This window comes from Rutidosis leptorrhynchoides, chromosome 1 (assembly GCF_046630445.1).
Source record: "Rutidosis leptorrhynchoides isolate AG116_Rl617_1_P2 chromosome 1, CSIRO_AGI_Rlap_v1, whole genome shotgun sequence".
NCBI classification, from domain to species: Eukaryota; Viridiplantae; Streptophyta; class Magnoliopsida; order Asterales; family Asteraceae; genus Rutidosis; species Rutidosis leptorrhynchoides.
Window position 1 is genome coordinate 626,310,936 of NC_092333.1, and position 18,911 is coordinate 626,329,846.

At 33.4% G+C, this 18,911-nt stretch overlaps 1 protein-coding gene across 1 annotated transcript; it reads left to right on the top strand.

Annotated features, from left to right (window-relative positions):
- The first annotated feature begins 7,071 nt into the window (after nucleotides 1-7,071).
- LOC139848729 (endoglucanase 16-like) lies at nucleotides 7,072-12,480 on the top strand. The gene is made up of 13 exons (XM_071838438.1): nucleotides 7,072-7,094; nucleotides 7,317-7,360; nucleotides 7,479-7,538; nucleotides 8,224-8,331; nucleotides 9,517-9,577; nucleotides 9,747-9,930; nucleotides 10,474-10,686; nucleotides 10,943-11,143; nucleotides 11,240-11,317; nucleotides 11,409-11,558; nucleotides 11,674-11,782; nucleotides 11,891-12,054; nucleotides 12,134-12,480. The coding sequence occupies exons 1-13, from the start codon at nucleotides 7,072-7,074 to the stop codon at nucleotides 12,467-12,469; spliced, it is 1,731 nt and encodes a 576-aa protein (XP_071694539.1). The 3' UTR covers nucleotides 12,470-12,480.
- Nucleotides 12,481-18,911: the final 6,431 nt, after the last annotated feature.

Sequence of the window (18,911 nt, forward strand, 5' to 3'; positions counted from 1 at the left end):
TTAGCTCATTTTAAAGATATTACTTGGAGTCATTCATGACATATTTCAAAAGACGTTGCATTCGAGTCGTTGAAGTTCATTAAAGATTATTATTAAGTAAATGACAGATTAGGTCATTTATAGTTTGGATATTATGAAATGGTATGCATACATGTCAACTTTCGATGTAATGAAAGATTGTCTTTTAAAAATGAATGCAATGTTTGTAAAATGTATCATTTAGAGGTCAAGTACCTCGCGATGTAATCATATGTTATTGTATTCGTCCCTATGGATTGGGTCGGGTCGTCTCAAAACCCATTGATATATTATACACCACCCGAGATGTAAATAATTGGCTCACTATTCTAATTCGTGGAACTTATTCTACTGACTTCACATGTCGTCAGCTAAGTATGGGGAAGTCTAACCCCACTTAACGTTAAATTAGGGGTTCGGGTTAGTGCATAACTCGTTAAATAAACATGCATAATAAGTAAGGGTAAAAGATGCATTTTTAAATATTAGCAAACAGTCCAGAAAAGCAACCGTTTTTGAAGAAAAACATGTGTGATAAAACAAGAAGGAATGAACGATGAGGCGCGCCATCTATCATTCGACGAGCTTTGTAATTACAAACTGGGTATTTTTAATCACTTTTCTACACTTATCACCCTCGTGAATTTATAATTAAAGTCTGATTTCATGCAAATGAGGGCATTGCATGATCTTAAGTGTGGGGAAGGGTTATAAATTCTCTCGGGTTTATACTTGGTTTATTTTCTAAATTTTGTGAAAATTTTAAAAAATCTCAACTAAATGAATTCAAAATCATGTTTATACATATTTATGAACGATGAAAACTAGGTGTTAATACCGAAATTATCGTTACCTCGGAAAGGACATAAATTGAAAAACAACTAAAACGCTTGAATTTATTTATTAAGATATAAAAAGACGCATGAAAAAAGCCAAGTGTGGGGAGAATGTACCAAATTATTCAATTAAAAACTATCTATCACATGTTTCTGTAAAGTTATTGCAGGTGCTTTTGTTTTGGACTAAATTAACTGTTTTACCCGATTTATTGTAATACATTTGAAAGAAAAGATGGATCTACATGATGAATCAATTCCATCATTAAAAGGAAGTAAAGTCTTCCGAAAAAGAAACGCGCTTCTTGATTTAGGTCAGGAAGTTGTCGTCCAGACCAGCTGTAGGTTGACGAAAAATCTAGAAAAGTCATCACTAAAATCAGCAGGAAATCCACGGACCTCAGCATAAAACAGGGTCGCCAAGTGGTCAGATTTAGCCTAACCATGAGAAGAATTTATCTCGTAAAATGGGAGGGCACCGTGCAAATTAGCTTGATAAGACTAATAAATCAGATTCCCAGAAAGGATAATCTCCTTAAAAGATCAAAAATCAGTTTTTAAGCCTGATATTACTCAATCCTAGAGATTGACCTTAAAGATTGAGAATTCAAACTCATGGAATTCAATGATATCTAAACTCGAGCTTGAACGAGAAAATATTTTGATCAAATTATAAACCGATTTATTTTCTGAAAACCCATTTTCAATGCGTTCATTACCATTGAACGTAAAATCCTAGGAATTCACCTGGAATTCATTAGGTCACCTGAACCAAATCGGGTGTCAACGTTAAGAACGGTGGTTGCATAGCATGGTCGAAGACAGGACCTTGTGCCAGACCGAAAAATCATAGGATGATCTTTATCATTGCTCCTGCAAAGGATAGTACTAGCATCCGACACGTTTATAGACCATAATCAAAAGCATGTCACGGGACATTGCCTTAACAGTTGCTTGTTCATCTCTTTCCTTTACAACCGGACGGTAGTTTGCCGAAAGGTAATATACGGAACAAGTAAACTGGACGTGTTGCTTTTCTAATACAAGGTTAGCAAGTGGGTGACACAAAACCATAAGTGTTGAGCTAAAATTTTCAAATCTGAAACCCACCAAACCCACAAAAAGAATTTGCAAACACCGGTGAAGGGTTATTCCAGAAAACTTATCTAGGGTAAAAGCTAGATTTAATTTTCAAAAGATCAAAATGTTTTCATAAAGATCCAATTTCCTTAAAGGATCTAAATTTTTATAGTCATGTGGGACTGTAAACCACATCGTTACTATCATTGTTTATACCGACGTATCAAAATCACTGATGTATAAAGTGTGAGAAAAAAAAAAGTGATTCGAGTGAAGTGTGATTTAATTTCAAGTTCTGTATTGCTTGAGGACAAGCAAAGTTCAAGTGTGGGGATATTTGATAGTGCTCCAAATGAACATATATTTAGTAGCAATATCCTCCCAATATGTAAATTATTTAGTTGTAATTGTCCTATTTTAAGTTGTAATCGTTTATATTAAATAAGTGCGAAGATAAAAGGCGAAAACGACAATTTGAAGACGCAAATGACCAAAAAGCTCAAATGTACGAGATACAATCCAAGTGGTTCAATTTATTGATAAGAAACGTCTAAAAATGACAAAAGTGCAAGTTGCGGAACGCAAAGTACAAGATATTAAATTATACGAAAGGACGTTCAAAAATCTGGAACCGGGACCTGAGCCAACTATCAACGCCCGACGCAACGGACCAAAAATTATGAGTCTACTATGCACAAGAATATAATATAATATATATATAATTATATAAAATTATATATATTATATTATATAATTAAATATAACGTCGACAAGCTAGCAAACAAAGCAATTGGGCATGGCCAGACTGGCCATGCGATCGCATGAGATTAACACTGAGAACCCATGCGATTGCATGGGCCTCAGGATCAGACCACATCTATAAAAGGCAACGAGTTTTGGCCATAAAAAAGAATAATAATAATACTCCTCTAATAATAATAAATATATATATATATATATATATATATAATATAGTATAGGGTAGTTTTATATTAGATTAGTTTGAGTTATGTAAAGGTTATTTTACGGGTTTTAAAGTCGAAGCTCTGTCCGTGTAACACTACGCGATAAATAATCAATGTAAGCTATGTTCTCCTTTTTAAATTAATGTCTCGTACTTAAGTTTTTTTATGCTTATTTAAGACGAAGTAATCATGATGTTGGGCTAAAATACTAAAATTGGGTAATTGGGCTTTGTACCTTAATTGGGGTTTGGACAAAAGAACGACACTTGTGGAAATTAGACTATGGGCTATTAATGGGCTTTATATTTGTTTAACTAAATGATAGTTTGTTAATTTTAATATAAAGATTTACAATTGGACGTCCCTATAAATAACCATATACACTCGATCGGATACGATGGTCGGGATATTTATATGTACGAATAATCGTTCATTTAACCGGACACGGGAATGGATTAATAATCTATGGAATTATTAAAACAGGGGTGAAATTATGTACAAGGACACTTGGCATAATTGATAACAAAGTATTAAAACCTTGGGTTACACGCAGTCGATATCCTGGTGTAATTATTAAACAAAGTATTAAAACCTTGTTACAGTTTAAGTCCCCAATTAGTTGGAATATTTGACTTAGGGTATAAGGATAATTTGACGAGGACACTCGCACTTTAAATTTATGACCGATGGACTGTTATGGACAAAAACCAGACGGACATATTAAATAATCCAGGACAAAGGACAATTAACCCATGGGCATAAAATTAAAATCAACACGTCAACCATCATGGTTACGGAAGTTTAAATAAGCATAATATATTTTATTTCATATTTCATTGTACTTTTATTTACTCGCTATTTTATTTAACGTCATTTATTTATTGTCATTTATTTTTCGCTACTTTAATTATCGTCATTTATATTTTGCATTAGGTTTTAATTGTAACTTAAAATATAAAATCGACAAACCAGTCATTAAACGGTAAACCCCCTTTTATATATTATCAATATAATATATTTTGTACAAATATAATTGTTTAAAAATATAGTGTGCAATAAGCCCGCTCCCTGTGGAACGAACCGGACTTACTAAAAACTATACTACTCTACGATTAGGTACACTGCCTATAGTGTTGTAGCAAGGTTTAAGTATATCCATTTTGTAAATAAATAAATATCTTGTGTCAAATTGTATCGTATTCAATAGTATTTCCTTGTAAAATTTAATAGTATTTTATACCCCTTAGCTTTAACATCACAAACTAGGACTATTAACTTAGTGATTAAGTTCATTATTTCCTCTTAATTTCCTAGTTACAGTCGATTTGTATTTTTACATGTATTTCTATTTTTTTTACGACATTACATAATTATTTGTGTATTTTTATTATTATTATTATTATTAAGGTTACATTTATTTAATTACATTTTATTTATTTATTAGTCCCTAACTTTTATAAATCTTTAATTTGGTCCTGATTAGTTTTTAAATTTTATATAATGTCACATATAGCTTATTTTATTAAATTAGTATTAGGGTTAGGGTTTACAAGATTAGGGTTTAGTATTTAATGTATAGGGTTAGGTTTTAAGATTAATAAATTCAAGAATTAATTAAGATCATTAATTATGATCGGATAACAACCCTAATGATAACACCCAGAATATGACAATGAAACCCTAAGGGCAATTTGGTAAGTTCGAAAGGGAAAAGTGAGAGTTGTTATATATACATTTTAGTTCGACTTGAGTTGCGCTTCAACGACATCATCGTTAGCCACGAAATAATTTTACAAACTAAACGCAATAAAATACATTGAAAACAAACCCCCGGCGCGAAGCGAGGGTTCGAAAACTAGTTATTATTTATTAGACAAAAATGATGAATAGTAACAGGGGCGTTTTCATCTTTTCACCTTTTTTTACCCTTTCTTTTAACTAACACCACAAACGCCCCCCACAATTTGTTCAAAAATTAAATCGGGCTCCAAACAGAGGGTTAAAGTGTCAAATCCAAATTTTCATAAAATATCTTAAATAAACTCCACTCAAATATTCAACGGGTCATATCTTCTCGCTCGCAACGAGTTAAATTTTTCCGACACCATCGTTAAACTCGAAATAATTTTACGAACACAATGTCACTAACTATACGCAAAACGGATACTTTTTAAAAAACGGTAAATATTTAGAGTACTTTTCATATACGTTGATTTTTCACTCGCATGCTCCGTAACTAAACACAATAAAATACATAAAAAACTGAGCCCCGGCACGAAGCGAGTGTTCAAAAACTAGTTACATTATAATTATAACTATATCTAATAGACAAAAGTTATGAATAATATAGGGGTATTTTCAACTTTTCACCTTTTTTAAAAAAAATTTAACCAAATTCCATTTCACCAACAATGCCCCCCCCCCCCCCCCCCCCCCCACACACACACACATTTTTCAAAAATTCAAATCGACCCCCCAAACAAGGGGGTAAAGAGTCAAATAACCACTTCCATAAAAAATCTTAAATAAACTCCACCTAAATATTCAACAGGTCATCTCTTCTCACTCGCAACGAGTTAAATTTTTCCGACACCGTCGTTAAACTCGAAATAATTTTATGAACACAATGTCACTAACTATACGCAAAACGGACGCTTTTTAAAAAAGGCTAAATATTTGGGGTACTTTTCATACACGTTGATTTTGCGTTAAATTTTTAAAAGTCGACAATTCCATAGCGAAATGCGAAGATGCACATATATTGTTAATTTAAAATAACATTTAAATCTTTCACGGGTTATACCTTTTAGTTCGGCTCGAGTTGCGCTTCAACGACATCATCGTTAGCCACGAAATAATTTTACAAACTAAACGCAATAAAATAAATTGAAAATCGAACCCTCGGCGCGAAGCGAGGGTTCGAAAACTAGTTGTCTTCTATATTATAAAAAAAAGGTTGAACCTACAATCATCGTGGAGATAAGCTAGTCCTTTTGAGCCGTGTATTTCAAGAGTTCGAGGTTACATTGCTAGAGATGGTGAGGAGGCCGCGGAACGATTGTGTATATGACAAAAGATATGCAATTAAACAATAACGACACACGTGCCCCACTATCTAAATCAAGGTGTCCCAACTAACTTAATCAGATTATGTAACAGCACAAGTAGCCCATCAAGTAAGCCCAAATAAAAACTACAAATCCCCCCGAGAGTTTTTCAATGTAAATGACAACACCCCTTCTGAAATGGCTAAAATGCCCAACTACTGTTCCTTAACTTGGGCTGTTATAATTATTTTTATTATTATTAGAAGGGAAGTTGATCAAAATACACTTTTTTAAGGCTTCAAACAAAATACACTTTTTTAAAAAAATTGTCTTTTTACACCATTCGGTAGACGGGATTTCTGTCTACCACATTTATCTGTCGTCTACTACCATTTTTTACAAAGTAGTCGACGGTGAGATAAAGGTGGTAGACAGAATTCTCGTCTACTGACAGTTTTCTGCAAGGTTAGTAGACAGTGAGAAAAAGGCAGTAGACAGACATTTACAAAGTAGTCGACTGTCTACTGCCTTGTTGTTACAGTCTACTGCCTTGTTGTTGTTGTCTACTACTTTGTTAGTGTATACAAGGCAGTAGACAGCAACAACAAGGCAGTAGACAGCAACAACAAGGCAGTAGACAGTCGACTACTTTGTAAATTCTGTCTACCACCTTTATCTCACCGTCGACTACTTTGTAAAAATGGTAGTAGACGACAGATAAAGGTGGTAGACAGAAATCCCGTCTACCGAATGGTCTAAAAGGACAATTTTTTTTAAAAAAAGTGTATTTTGTTTGAAGCCTTAAAAAAGTGTATTTTGAACAATTTCCCTTATTAGAATTAGAAAAGAAATAGAAATAGAAATGTCAAGAGTTTGAGGTTATTTACGATTTTATTGGCATGAAGCAACCCAACCCAACCCAACCCAACCGACATTGGCCCAATATCTAAGTCGAGCCTCAAGTCAACCAATTTAACCCAACGTCTCAATACATAAATTGACAGGCCATCTGTTAAGATCCGACAATTAGAAACCCTAGAGTCATTCAACGATTCTAGCCACAATCTTACGCTACCATCTTCAACCTTCACCAACCCTAAATCGTTCGGTCCAGACTCTTCACAGATGGAAACCATGAAAAGTTACAGGTACGTTCGTTAAATTCAATTCGCTCTAAACATCATATCGATTCCACAAAACGTTAATTTTTTTATGTTTCTGTAGGAATCAGTTTCCGGTTCCATATTTTATTTCCTTGATATACCAAAAACATTTCAGTTTATTTGAATGAATTTGAATCGCAGTTTATTCAAGGAGGTTTTAATTTTTTTTTTTTTGTATGAACGAATTGATTGATTGATTGATTGTAGTATAAATGAAGAAACGTTGGATGGAGCAACAATTGCAGCAATTGGTGATGATTCTAAAATCCCTATTTTTGAATTATTATTATTATTATTTTTATTTTATTACAATTTTTGCATTCAGTCGTTTTGTATCCACCATTACTTATTTTTCTCTCTTATTTGCAGACGAAGACGAGGGTATTGAGAAGTGTTATGCAGCGATGGGTGTTGATTATAAAAAACCTGGTGAATTATTACTCAACTATTATTAATTCTTATTGTTATTAATTAATTTATTTTTTATTAATTAATTCATTAATCATATTTAGTAATAAGAAAACTTGTTACTGATTAAGAATGTAAGTTTAACTTTTGTGTATCTTCTAAGTTTATAACAATAGGGAAATCACATCACAATGAAAATTTTATTTATAAAAAACTTAAATATGCAAAACCAATACGGCCCAAATTTTTATACTGTGCATCCGATGAAGAATCATCATCATCATCAGCTTGTATGAAAACTGTTTCATAATTACTGCAAATCAAACAATTATAATCACTTGACTGGACTGATGGCACTGATTGGATTCAAGCTGTAAATGTGAAACAGATAGTCAAATAATTATAATCTGTAAATGACTTGGTCGATTAAAATTCCTATTCATGTTTTGTATGGTTTGGTTTGCAATCTTTGCAAACTAAGCTTTCGTGTTTTGTATTTTGAGTAGGGGCTTTCAAATGTTGGTCCTATTCATATTTGTACATTTCGTTTGCTATATATATATATGATATTCCATCTTGCTTTTAAAAAAAAAAAAAATGAAAAAAAAATTCCCTATTCTTGAATTCATCACTTACAATTTTGCATTCAGTCGTTTTGTATCAATCAAATCCACCATCACTTATTTTTCTCTCTTATTATTTGCAGACGCAGCCCAGTTGCTTAAGGAGAAGACAATTGAGCACGTTAAAGAGTATCTAGCGCGCTTGATGAGTACACCGTGCAAGAGAAGTGTAGCCATAATTTCGGAGGAAGGTAAAACGTGTTGAAAGTGATGAGCAAAGAGACGTGAAGTAAACCAGTTGCTTCTGTTATGCTACTTATCATCATGATGATCAAGTGCCATGGATGTGCTTACTTGTACTATCTATTAGACAAAAATGATGAATAGTACCAGGGATGTTTTCGTCTTTTCACCTTTTTTCCCCTTTCTTTTAACTAACACCACAAACGCCCCCCACAATTTGTTCAAAAATTATAACCGGCCCCAAAACAGGGGGTTAAAGTGTCAAATCCAAATTTTCATAAAATATCTTAAATAAACTCCACTCAAATATTCAACGAGTCATATTTTCTCGCTCGCAACGAGTTAAATTTTTCCGACACCATCGTTAAACTCGAAATAATTTTACAAACACAATGTCACTAACTATACGCAAAACAGACACTTTTTAAAAAACGCTAAATATTTAGTGTACTTTTCATATATTCACCGAACCCCCGATAAAATACATTAAAAACCGAACCCCCGGCGCGAAGCGAGCGTTCACAAACTAGTTGTGTTAAATTGACACTTATACCGATAAATATGTGTTGAATTAACACCTATAACGATAAGTTGAGTTTACTTAAACTATGACACAAAACTTAGATTTTTTTTTCTTTTTGAAAAAACTTAATAGCATTAATACATATATGAAGTCCAACAAGTACAAACCGCTATAAAAGAAACCAAAACAAGCTTTAGCCAAACTAAACATACCTAAAATAAACTGCGTTAGGTCGCGTTAGACTCATCTAATAAAAAAAATACAGTTCACTTATTAGTCTATTTAGATGGTACTCAAACCATTTTACCTAACTCATCTCGTAATAAAAAATATCAAGTAAGATGAGATATGCCTCTAAACTAGTTGGCATTTGTTCCTATCTTTGTTGCTATAACATTTGTTTGCCCTTAATCTTCACGTCTTGCTTCAACTTTTTATTGCTTATTTAGGAAACTTTTGAATGATATCTAACTGAAATACATGATCTATACAAAAAATCGTGATTCAAGCTGTACAATTTGTAAGCGCAAAGCATAAGTTCGTATAAGGTATCACACTCTAAAAACCTACGTTCTAAACGAGAAATATCGTAACCGAAATGATCATATTAATTTCTAGATACATCTTTTATGTAAGTTTAAGTTTAATAAATGGTAATAAATGAATCTAGGACATACGAGTGGATGTTGCAATTTTGTATTTAGCAGCCATAGAAATGTGCATTCAGCAGGGTCTCTCTTTCTAAACCATTAGTTACAAATTTACAATTAAGGTCTCAAAACCTTTTTTCTAACCACCAATAACTCATTTCATTCCTAACTTTCCCGCCCAAAAAATAAACCACATTATTTTGTGCTGTTGATCAAGGAATTGAATTTCTCTAATGTCGCAATTGTGCAGTTTGATAATCAAGTTGGTTCTTGTAACGAGTTTCTCGGTGTTCGTAAATGCTCATTTTGATTACCGAGACGCCCTCACAAAATCCATAATTTTCTTGGAGGCCCAAAGATCCGGGAAACTTCCTCCGAACCATAGACCTCCTTGGAGAGGTGATTCTGCTCTTGATGATGGAAAAGAAGTTGGTGTAAGATTTCAAAATTATTGTCACAAATATGTGCATATATAATATTTCTAAGGGGTTTACCCTTTATGTGTGGGTTTAAGTCCTTTAAAAAAAATGTTTCCTATCTAGGTATTGACCAGGCCGGCCCAAAGGGCGCTTCGAACAAAATAAAAGTTTGTAACGACAACTCTTAGGGTTGTCGTTAAGGAGCTTAAAAAGCTTGTACAATTCAATAACCACAACTTTAAAGTCAAAAATAACCGTTATGTACAAGTCTTTTATGCACCTCAGTGACATGCCTATGAGTTGTTAGAAAAATCCAAATAAAAACAAAAAATTCATCTTTATTTATCTTTATATTTGGATATTTCTAGCATCTAAATTGAATTACTAATTAATGTGAAAGAAATACTTTCTTTAATAGTTAGTATTGTTTTTTGTTTCTCTCGTCATTTTTGGATTCCTATCCAATGATCCAGGACGTAATCCTGAACGTGAAGAACAAAATAAAAAAATTGTTTTTCATGCCTGATTTAACTTTTTTTTTTTACTCGTATTTAATAGGTTAATTTGGCAGGAGGATACTACGACGCCGGAGATAATGTGAAATATGGATTTCCGATGGCATTTACAGTGACCACATTGGCATGGTCTGCTTATTTTTATGAGCCAGAATTAAAGGCTCTAGGAGAGATGAATAACGTCCTGGATGGCATTCGATGGGGCACCGATTATTTCCTAAAAGCGAGTACTCAACGTAATCGTTTGTTTGTTCAGGTAATCAATCAATATTCTATAAGTATTTAGCCAAGGGTGAATATGGTTTGGTTTGTATATATTCAGTAGACTAGAATATTCAAGTATTTATGAAACTATTTGAGTAAAATTGAAATTAACAAACTACAGTGTATGATCTGTTTATGATCATTTAAAATATGTACTAAATGCTTACATAAAAACGAAATGAATGTCATATCTTACTGTATATAGATAATAAATCAAAAGATTTTAATAAAAGTTGAACTTAATTTAGGTTGGAGATCCGAATAAGGATCATGAGTGTTGGGTAAGGCCCGAGAACATGAAAACATCAAGAAAAGTGTTGGAGATTAATCAAAATTGCCCAGGGACGGAGATTGCTGCTGAGACCGCTGCTGCATTGGCTGCTTCATCTCTAGTATTTCGAAAAATTGATCATGCATACTCTCGTAGCCTCCTTAACGGTGCTAAAAAGGTTTCTAAATACAAATTAAATTAGCTGCATATTATTTATGGCTAGATTAATTTACTGATTACTTTTACTTAAACCGTAATAAATTTGATAATGCAGCTATTTGATTTTGCCAATGAACATAGGGGAACTTTCGACGGCGAATGCCCTTTCTACTGCTCCTACTCTGGTTATCATGTAAATCTCCTCACTGGTGTTTTTTTTTTTTTTTTTGCATTGTAAAAAAGGAATTTTAAGGTTGATATAAATAGTTGATGTGAATATTCAGGATGAATTACTATGGGCTGCAACATGGCTATACATTGCAACAAAAAGGCCAATATATTTGAAATACATACAAGATGAGTCCACAACTGCTGTTGTTTATGAGTTCAGTTGGGACCTCAAATATGCTGGTGCCCAGGTCCTTCTCTCTCAGGTATTACAATAAACTAATTTCAACCCATTTAAATTTAAACTTCAATCAATTATTATGAAACTAAAAAATTAGCTGATTTTAGAAAAATAATGAAAGAATTGAAACATTGATGCAGTTGTACTGGGAGGACCAAAAGGAATTTCAGACATTTCAACAGCAAGCTGATGGATATATTTGTTCAGTTCTTCCAGAAAGCCCTTATCATCAAGTTTTCATGACCCCAGGTACTAATAATACAGTAGCAAATATTGGGTTAACCATTTTTTGGGCCCAGGGTTTATATATGGACCCATGTAGGTGTACTCATAAGTGGAGGAAATTAATTTGTGCAGGAGGTTTAATTCACTTTAGAGATGGTGCAAATTTACAATATGTGACAGCTACAGCATTTCTTTTTAGTGTATATAGCGATTTGTTGACTAGATATAATAAGCAAGTCACTTGTGGTGACAAACACTTCACTAATATGCAGCTCATGGATTTCGCTAAAAAACAGGTATAACGATGCCCAAATTCGTGTTTTTATTTATTTTAAAGTGGTATTTGTTCATCTCTGTTCATTGTGTATATTGCAGATGGATTATATACTAGGGGATAACCCGTTAAAGAGATCAATGATGGTCGGATTTGGTAAAAATCCGCCATTGCAGGCTCATCATAGAGGTGCATCGGTGCCAGTGATGGCTCCAACCGAAGATGTAAATTGTGGGATGAGTTTCGTTTATTGGTACAATGTCGATAAACCTAACCCAAATGAGCTCACAGGTGCCATCCTTGGTGGACCAGATAAGGCAGATAAATTTGTAGACTCGCGCGTTAATTCATCTTATACTGAGCCATGTACGTATGTCAATTCCCTCGCGGTTGGTGTCCTTGCCAAGATGGCAAAACCCAGTGCCAACGTAATTTGATTTTAATCGAAGTGTGTAGTACAAATATATAGAACCCAAAATATAATGGTAAATATTTGTGGGTATGTATTTTTCTTTTTTTTCTTTTTTTTTTGGCAAAAAAAAGAGAAATCTTATTACTAAGGAATTAACCACAAAGGTGAAAACCAAAACGATGAGACAACACAAACAACTACAAACAAACCTAAGCAACAATTGAACAACACACCACGACCCACCACTCTTGTGTGTTAGTCATGAATGATCGATTGATCGAGTTGTGATGCTGATGTTGTTATATCTTCTTTTTAACCCTATCGTTCCTAAAATAAATGTACACATTACTATTTTCATGTCTCAAAATAATTATATACTTGCAAAAGATAACCAAAAAAATATCACCAAACTCTCAAGGTGTCATTTTTATTTTTATTCATCTAAATAAATTCAGCCAAATTTGACTTGAATATAATGACAGACCTGACATTTATTTAACCTATATAAAATTCAACAAATATTCTGGTGTGTATTCTTTTTTAGATTAGTAATTAGTTCAAAGCGTATTAAGTACGCCTATCACAACTAAGTACTCCGGCTATTTTTTTTTTTTTTTTAAACGGCGAAAGAAGAATATATTATAACAAAAGCTTCATCGAAGCGATGGAAGCTACCGATTACAAGTACAAAGAAATTGAAATTACAATGAAAGATTAGCATCTATACTAACGATTAACAAAGGAGAAAGGGATTTTGTTCCCAAACGTAAGCTTGAAGTCCGTGGACTAGATTGAGATTAGTCGCCCAAAGAAAAACCTTTAACTTTATATTTCGAACAATAGTGGAACGACACGTGAATTTTCCGTTGAAGATAATGTCGTTTCTAGCCATCCATATAGCCCACAAAGTTGCGGGGCCAATCATCTTCCAAAATTTCGAAGCTTGAATACCCATCCCAAAATACCAATCGAACGAGAAATCTACAATCGTTCTCGGGATAACCCACCGGATATTCCACCACCGAAAAAGATCCGTCCAAATACTTGACGACCATTTGCAATGAATTAACAAGTGTTCAATTGTTTCGACTTCCGTGGTGCACCACACACAAAAAATAGATTGATTTGGAGGCAAGATGAGCCTTCTTGCTAAAACATCTTTGACGGGAATACTATTTTTAATCGCGAGCCAATGGAAGATCATGATCTTGGACGGAACGTTATTAGCCCAAACCACTTTAGGCCAAATAGGAGCAACAAGGCTGTTGGATTGGATTAAAATTCGAAGCGCATCAGAAACAGAGTACTCGTCGTTTGGACCTGCAGCCCATACAATTTTGTCTGCCACTCCATCATTTAAACAGAAACGGGCCAGAAAGGAAGCAAGTTCTTGGGCCTTAAACAGATTGAAAATTGAAAGAGGAGGAGTCAGGTGAAAGTCCCAGCTTATTTGACTATGTCCAGTCGATTGAGGAAAGCGAAACCAGTTGACACGTTCCTCAACACGGTGGCTAGCCAATATCTCCTCTTCCAAGACATAATTAACGAAAAAACATCCGATCTCCAAATTGAAAGCAAACCACCCGATCTTCCACTAGCTTCAACTTGTAAAGAATCAAATGCATAGTGTTTCCAAATTTCATTGAGCACAACTTGGGATACTTCTTGAACCATAGTCTCTTGAATTGCAAGGAATTGTACTTGAAAACGATTGGCCATCAAACCCGCCATTCGACCTCTTCCTTTATTACCAAGGCCGCGGGTATTCCATGAGGCAAGCCTCATTGTTTGGATGGTTTGAGTGGCGAATAATCATCCGCCATATTCTCCATTAAAACACCAAAATTGTACAATTCTTCTTTATAAGTGATTTTCTTTGACCCGAATTGTTGGTGACCCTTCAACCCTTCTTTGAAAGAAGAAGATTGTCCAACCACGTGATTAATCTCGCTAGTAGTATCAAAGATGTCAGAAATGTTGGGAACATCGTCAATCCAAATGGATTTTTTGTCTTTGCCACTATTTTTTGAAGCAACCTTTGGTTGGAGGAAAATGGTTTTATTGGCAGGAGAACGAACACACCTGGATAAAATTTCTTCACAAGATTTTCGGCAACTGTTACCTTGGCATTTATCTTCAGTGATCGAACAAGGTACGTGAGTTTCCTTGAGTTTAGAAGCAAAGGAGTTATTAATATTAGAAAAGGAAATTATTTTAGGAGAGGATTTTGCAGGATCTTGTGAGGGAGAAAAAGGGATTTTTGGAGGATTTTGTTTGAGGGTAGGAAAGTCATTTTTAGTAAAATTAAGAGGTGAAATATGGAAAGACTTAGGGTCTGCAGCCGAAAGTGAATCTTCTTTTGTTATCTTTTTGTCAACAGACACATCAAAGTCACAAGATTTGAATAAGGTCCTTTTGATTTCATTTGCAAGTACAGAAGACCCAGCTCTCTTTTCTTGTTGAGATTGAACAGCCTTAGTTACTTTCTCCAACGAATTGTGGATACCAACGGTTACTTTGTCCTTTTTTGGAGTAAGAAAATTCAAATTACCAACGGGCTCTAAAAACTCCCCTTCCTTTGGTGACTGTTCCGGCATCTCTGCTTGATTGTTTTGACCGGCAAAAGCCTTTTGCTCTTCCTTTTGAAGTTCATTGGCTGCTTTCAAAGAGCTTTGTAGGCAAGAATTATATTCACTAATCAACTCATCATCTATTAATTCAACCTCATCATTATAATTTATTTCTTCAATCCAAAGATTGCAAGTAGAAGAATTATCAATATAAGCTGTGACCATCTTTTCGATGGGTCCTGGACTATAGACTTCGATTAGAGCAAAAACAACATCAGCCCTTTTAAGATTGTAAGAGATGCTATTTATATGGACAACTCTTCCAAAGTTTTTGGCCACTTCTATAGTGCAGTTAGGAGCACAATATTCAAAAGGAATACCTAATATTGCCACTTTAGCAAAACGTGAATACTTGTTCAAACGTTGAACCATTGGAATCACATCAATAAATTCCAACTCGTTTAATGTTGGTCCCATTGTCATCCTATTGAAGCTATCCTCATCGGAGCATTGAACTATGTAACCAAAAAGACCCCACGCTGAAGCTGCTTCGATTGCTATGAACCGACTTTGTAACCACTTAAACAATTTCGAAGCAGTAATTGGAATTTTATCCACAACAAGAGCAGATAGATGTAGACGATTGCAAGTAACTGAGTTCTTTGATAAATAAATGGCGTTTGAATTTGAGATGGGGTTATTTGGCTTTGGAGAAACAGGGTAATTTGGTAGAACTTTTACATTTAATTCCTTTTTAGCATAACTGACAATCAATTTTCTACCATTAACAAACTTACCATTCATTGAGATTAAGGCAGTAGAGGCTTGAAGTATAGACTCAAACTTAATAAAGGCATATGACCGATCCTTTTTCCATGACTGCTGCATATGTGATGTGTGAATATTTATTTATTTTTTTTGGAAAAATTAGGCTATCGTAAATGCACATAATTGGTATTACGGAGTATTAATTAATTAATTATTATTAATTATTATTAACCCTTGTATGCTACAAAACATGCCCAAATGTGTAGTTTCAATTCTTTCCCATTGTAGTTTTGAGTTTGCGTTCACACTACAATCGGTACCTCAACTTCGGCTCAATTTACACATCAACCCCTCAGGTTTACCTTTTTCAGGGGTAGAAAGTGTAAATATATAAATTTATTAAATTGAACTAAACTAATTCCCCCGAATTTATAATGGGCCCTATCTTCTCGCTCGGTGCGATATACTAAAAAACATGACCAAATGTGTAGTTTCAATTCTCTCTCATTGTAGTTTTGAGTTTGCGTTCACACTACAATCGGTCTCTCAACTTCGACTCAATTTACACATCAACCCCTCAGGTTTACCTTTTTCAGGGGTAGAAAGTGTAAATATATAAATTTATTAAAATGAACTAAACTAATTCCCCCGAATTTATAATGGGCCCTATCTTCTCGCTCGGTGCGAGTTAAATTTTTCCGAGACCACCATTCAACTCGAAAAAGTCTCACGAACCCAACGGGACTAACTATACGTGAAACAGACACTTTTTAAAAAACGCTTAACACAACGACAGCCCGTATCTTTCTGTTCGCCGCAAGTTAAATTTTTCCGACAGCACTGTTACACTCGAAAAAAAATTATGAACAAAACGAAACTAACTACGTTCGAAACGGACACTTTTTAAAAAACGCTTAAGACAACGACATCTAAAACGGCGCTTAAGACATGGGCCGTTTTCCCCTCTGTAAATACACAACACTACGTTAAATATGAATACACAAGCCGAAACCCCCGCCGCATCGCGCGGGCCAGTTCCTGGCTAGTTGGAAACTATTAAAAAGATTTCTTTTATATAAATTGCATTAGAACATTACTTTTATCATCGTAAAGTCATAAAGATCATATTAACATGAGGCTACCTTCATAATAATTACTGTATTTGGATTTGTTTATTACAATTTCTGTTTTAATTATGCACATATAAATATAAATATAAATAAATAAATAACACTCTTCTTTGTATGCATCGTATCAACCAATTTACTTATTTTCGTCGATCCATGTGATCAAAGTCAGTTTCTACATTGAAAGACCCAAAATTCTCATCTTCAAATAATACTCGATATCTAATACAGTATCTATTTGGAGATCGGACAACTTATATTCTACATAAGTTAAGTTCATTAAATACACTAATTGAATTTTGCTAATGACGGCACTTAGAATAGTCGTTAAAGCTTCAAACTATTGTACATGAATGTACAACTATTTAAAGCATGTTAATAACAGTCTTTAGAGTTGTCGTTATCAAAAATGTATTTTTTAAACTAACTTATTATCAAATATTGTGTTATTGTAGGGTGATGATATTTGCAACAACATTTTTGATAAATCCACTCATTTTATGCATTGTCAGATTGTACAGTATAATATGTTAAGGTCGAGTGGATCTATCAAAAATGTTGTTGGAAATATCATTACCATTATTGTAAATCGTATATATTAATTATTAATTAATTGATTAATTATCATATCTATAGAATATATGTAGAGTATTTGATTAATTATCATATCTATATTAATTAGTGTAATCCAATTTCTTTGTCAATGGGCTTGTTAGCCTCTTTTGTTATGTTTCTATGACCCATTTTCATCCGTCATTGTAATTGTGGTCGTTCTCTTTCAACGATGGAGTTAACGTTTTTGTTATTAATATATTCTCTTTTATTCGCCGGAAAAAAAAATTCAATAAAATTCCATTTTACTTTATTATGTACAGTAGATTGTTTGTATCAAAAGAAATAAAACTAATGCAAGTCAAAATCTCTTTTTGATAAAATAAAAAATAAATAAATAAATAAATAAAAAATAGTGAAAATTAATCTATTTCTATTCTATCTTATAAAAGGGAGTTTAGGGTGATGTCATCACTTGCTTCAATATGTTGTAAGATGTGCTTTTAAAGTTGTAACATATCATATGCTTATGTCATATATTATCTTATTATATTTTATGATTATCTTTACATAAAATAAAAAATGATTGCGTATCTCAATGTTGAGTATACAGATTAAAACTAGAAATCTTACAGACACATCATACCTTTTAATTCAAATTTCCATATGTATTTGAAATTCAATTTATTTATCTATCATCAACTTCATCTATTATTCATTAAACATCCATATTTTTCTCATCTAAAAGAATATGGATGATCATCTACCCAACAATTCATCTTCCTCTCCTTCAACAATCCCTATTTTTTTCATCGTCGATTTCAATTATATATGATTCATTCCAGACTCGATTTATCTTGAAGATGCATCGTGGTTCTTTCGAAAAAAGCCCTGCTAATTGTATAATTTTTTTTATTATTATCGTCTTCCTTTGTCGCTCGCTCAATCATTCATTCAGTTACTCATTTTCAAAGGCAGTTGCTGATTCCATCTTGCTAAGGTTAGTATTTCGTTTAATGTTCCCTTATAAGTTGCAATCGATTTTGTAATCTCTCATTCATATTTTGCCTCCTTTGAAACAACTTTTATTATTTTATGTTTACTTTTTATATGAAGGTTGTTGATGATGATTCATATTTTAGTAAAATGTGTAAGTTCATGCTTTTTTTGTGATTTTGTTTCATCTTTGCAAGCTTTATCTTTCATGAGTTAAAGAGTTGCAGTCGTAGAAATTTTTTATGACCGCCATGTATTCGATTAAATGCTTAAATGAAATTGAAGATGTAAACATTAAAATGCTTTCTATTTTGATTTCAGGTGAATGGATTACGAGTGTTTATCATGAACCCGTGATGCAGTTCAACTAGAAAGTTTATGATTCAATATTTATGTTGATCGTCTTTTTACGGAGTAATAAATATTAATTAACCGGTCAGTGACACTAATATTA

Bases quoted from the DNA above. Each gene is read 5' to 3' on its own strand.
- LOC139848729 (XM_071838438.1), top strand. From the start codon at position 7,072: ATGGAAACCATGAAAAGTTACAG. The intron at 7,539-8,223 runs GTGAATTATTAC...TATTATTTGCAG, and splicing joins TGTTGATTATAAAAAACCTG to ACGCAGCCCAGTTGCTTAAG. The intron at 9,578-9,746 runs GTCTCTCTTTCT...GCAATTGTGCAG, and splicing joins AGAAATGTGCATTCAGCAGG to TTTGATAATCAAGTTGGTTC.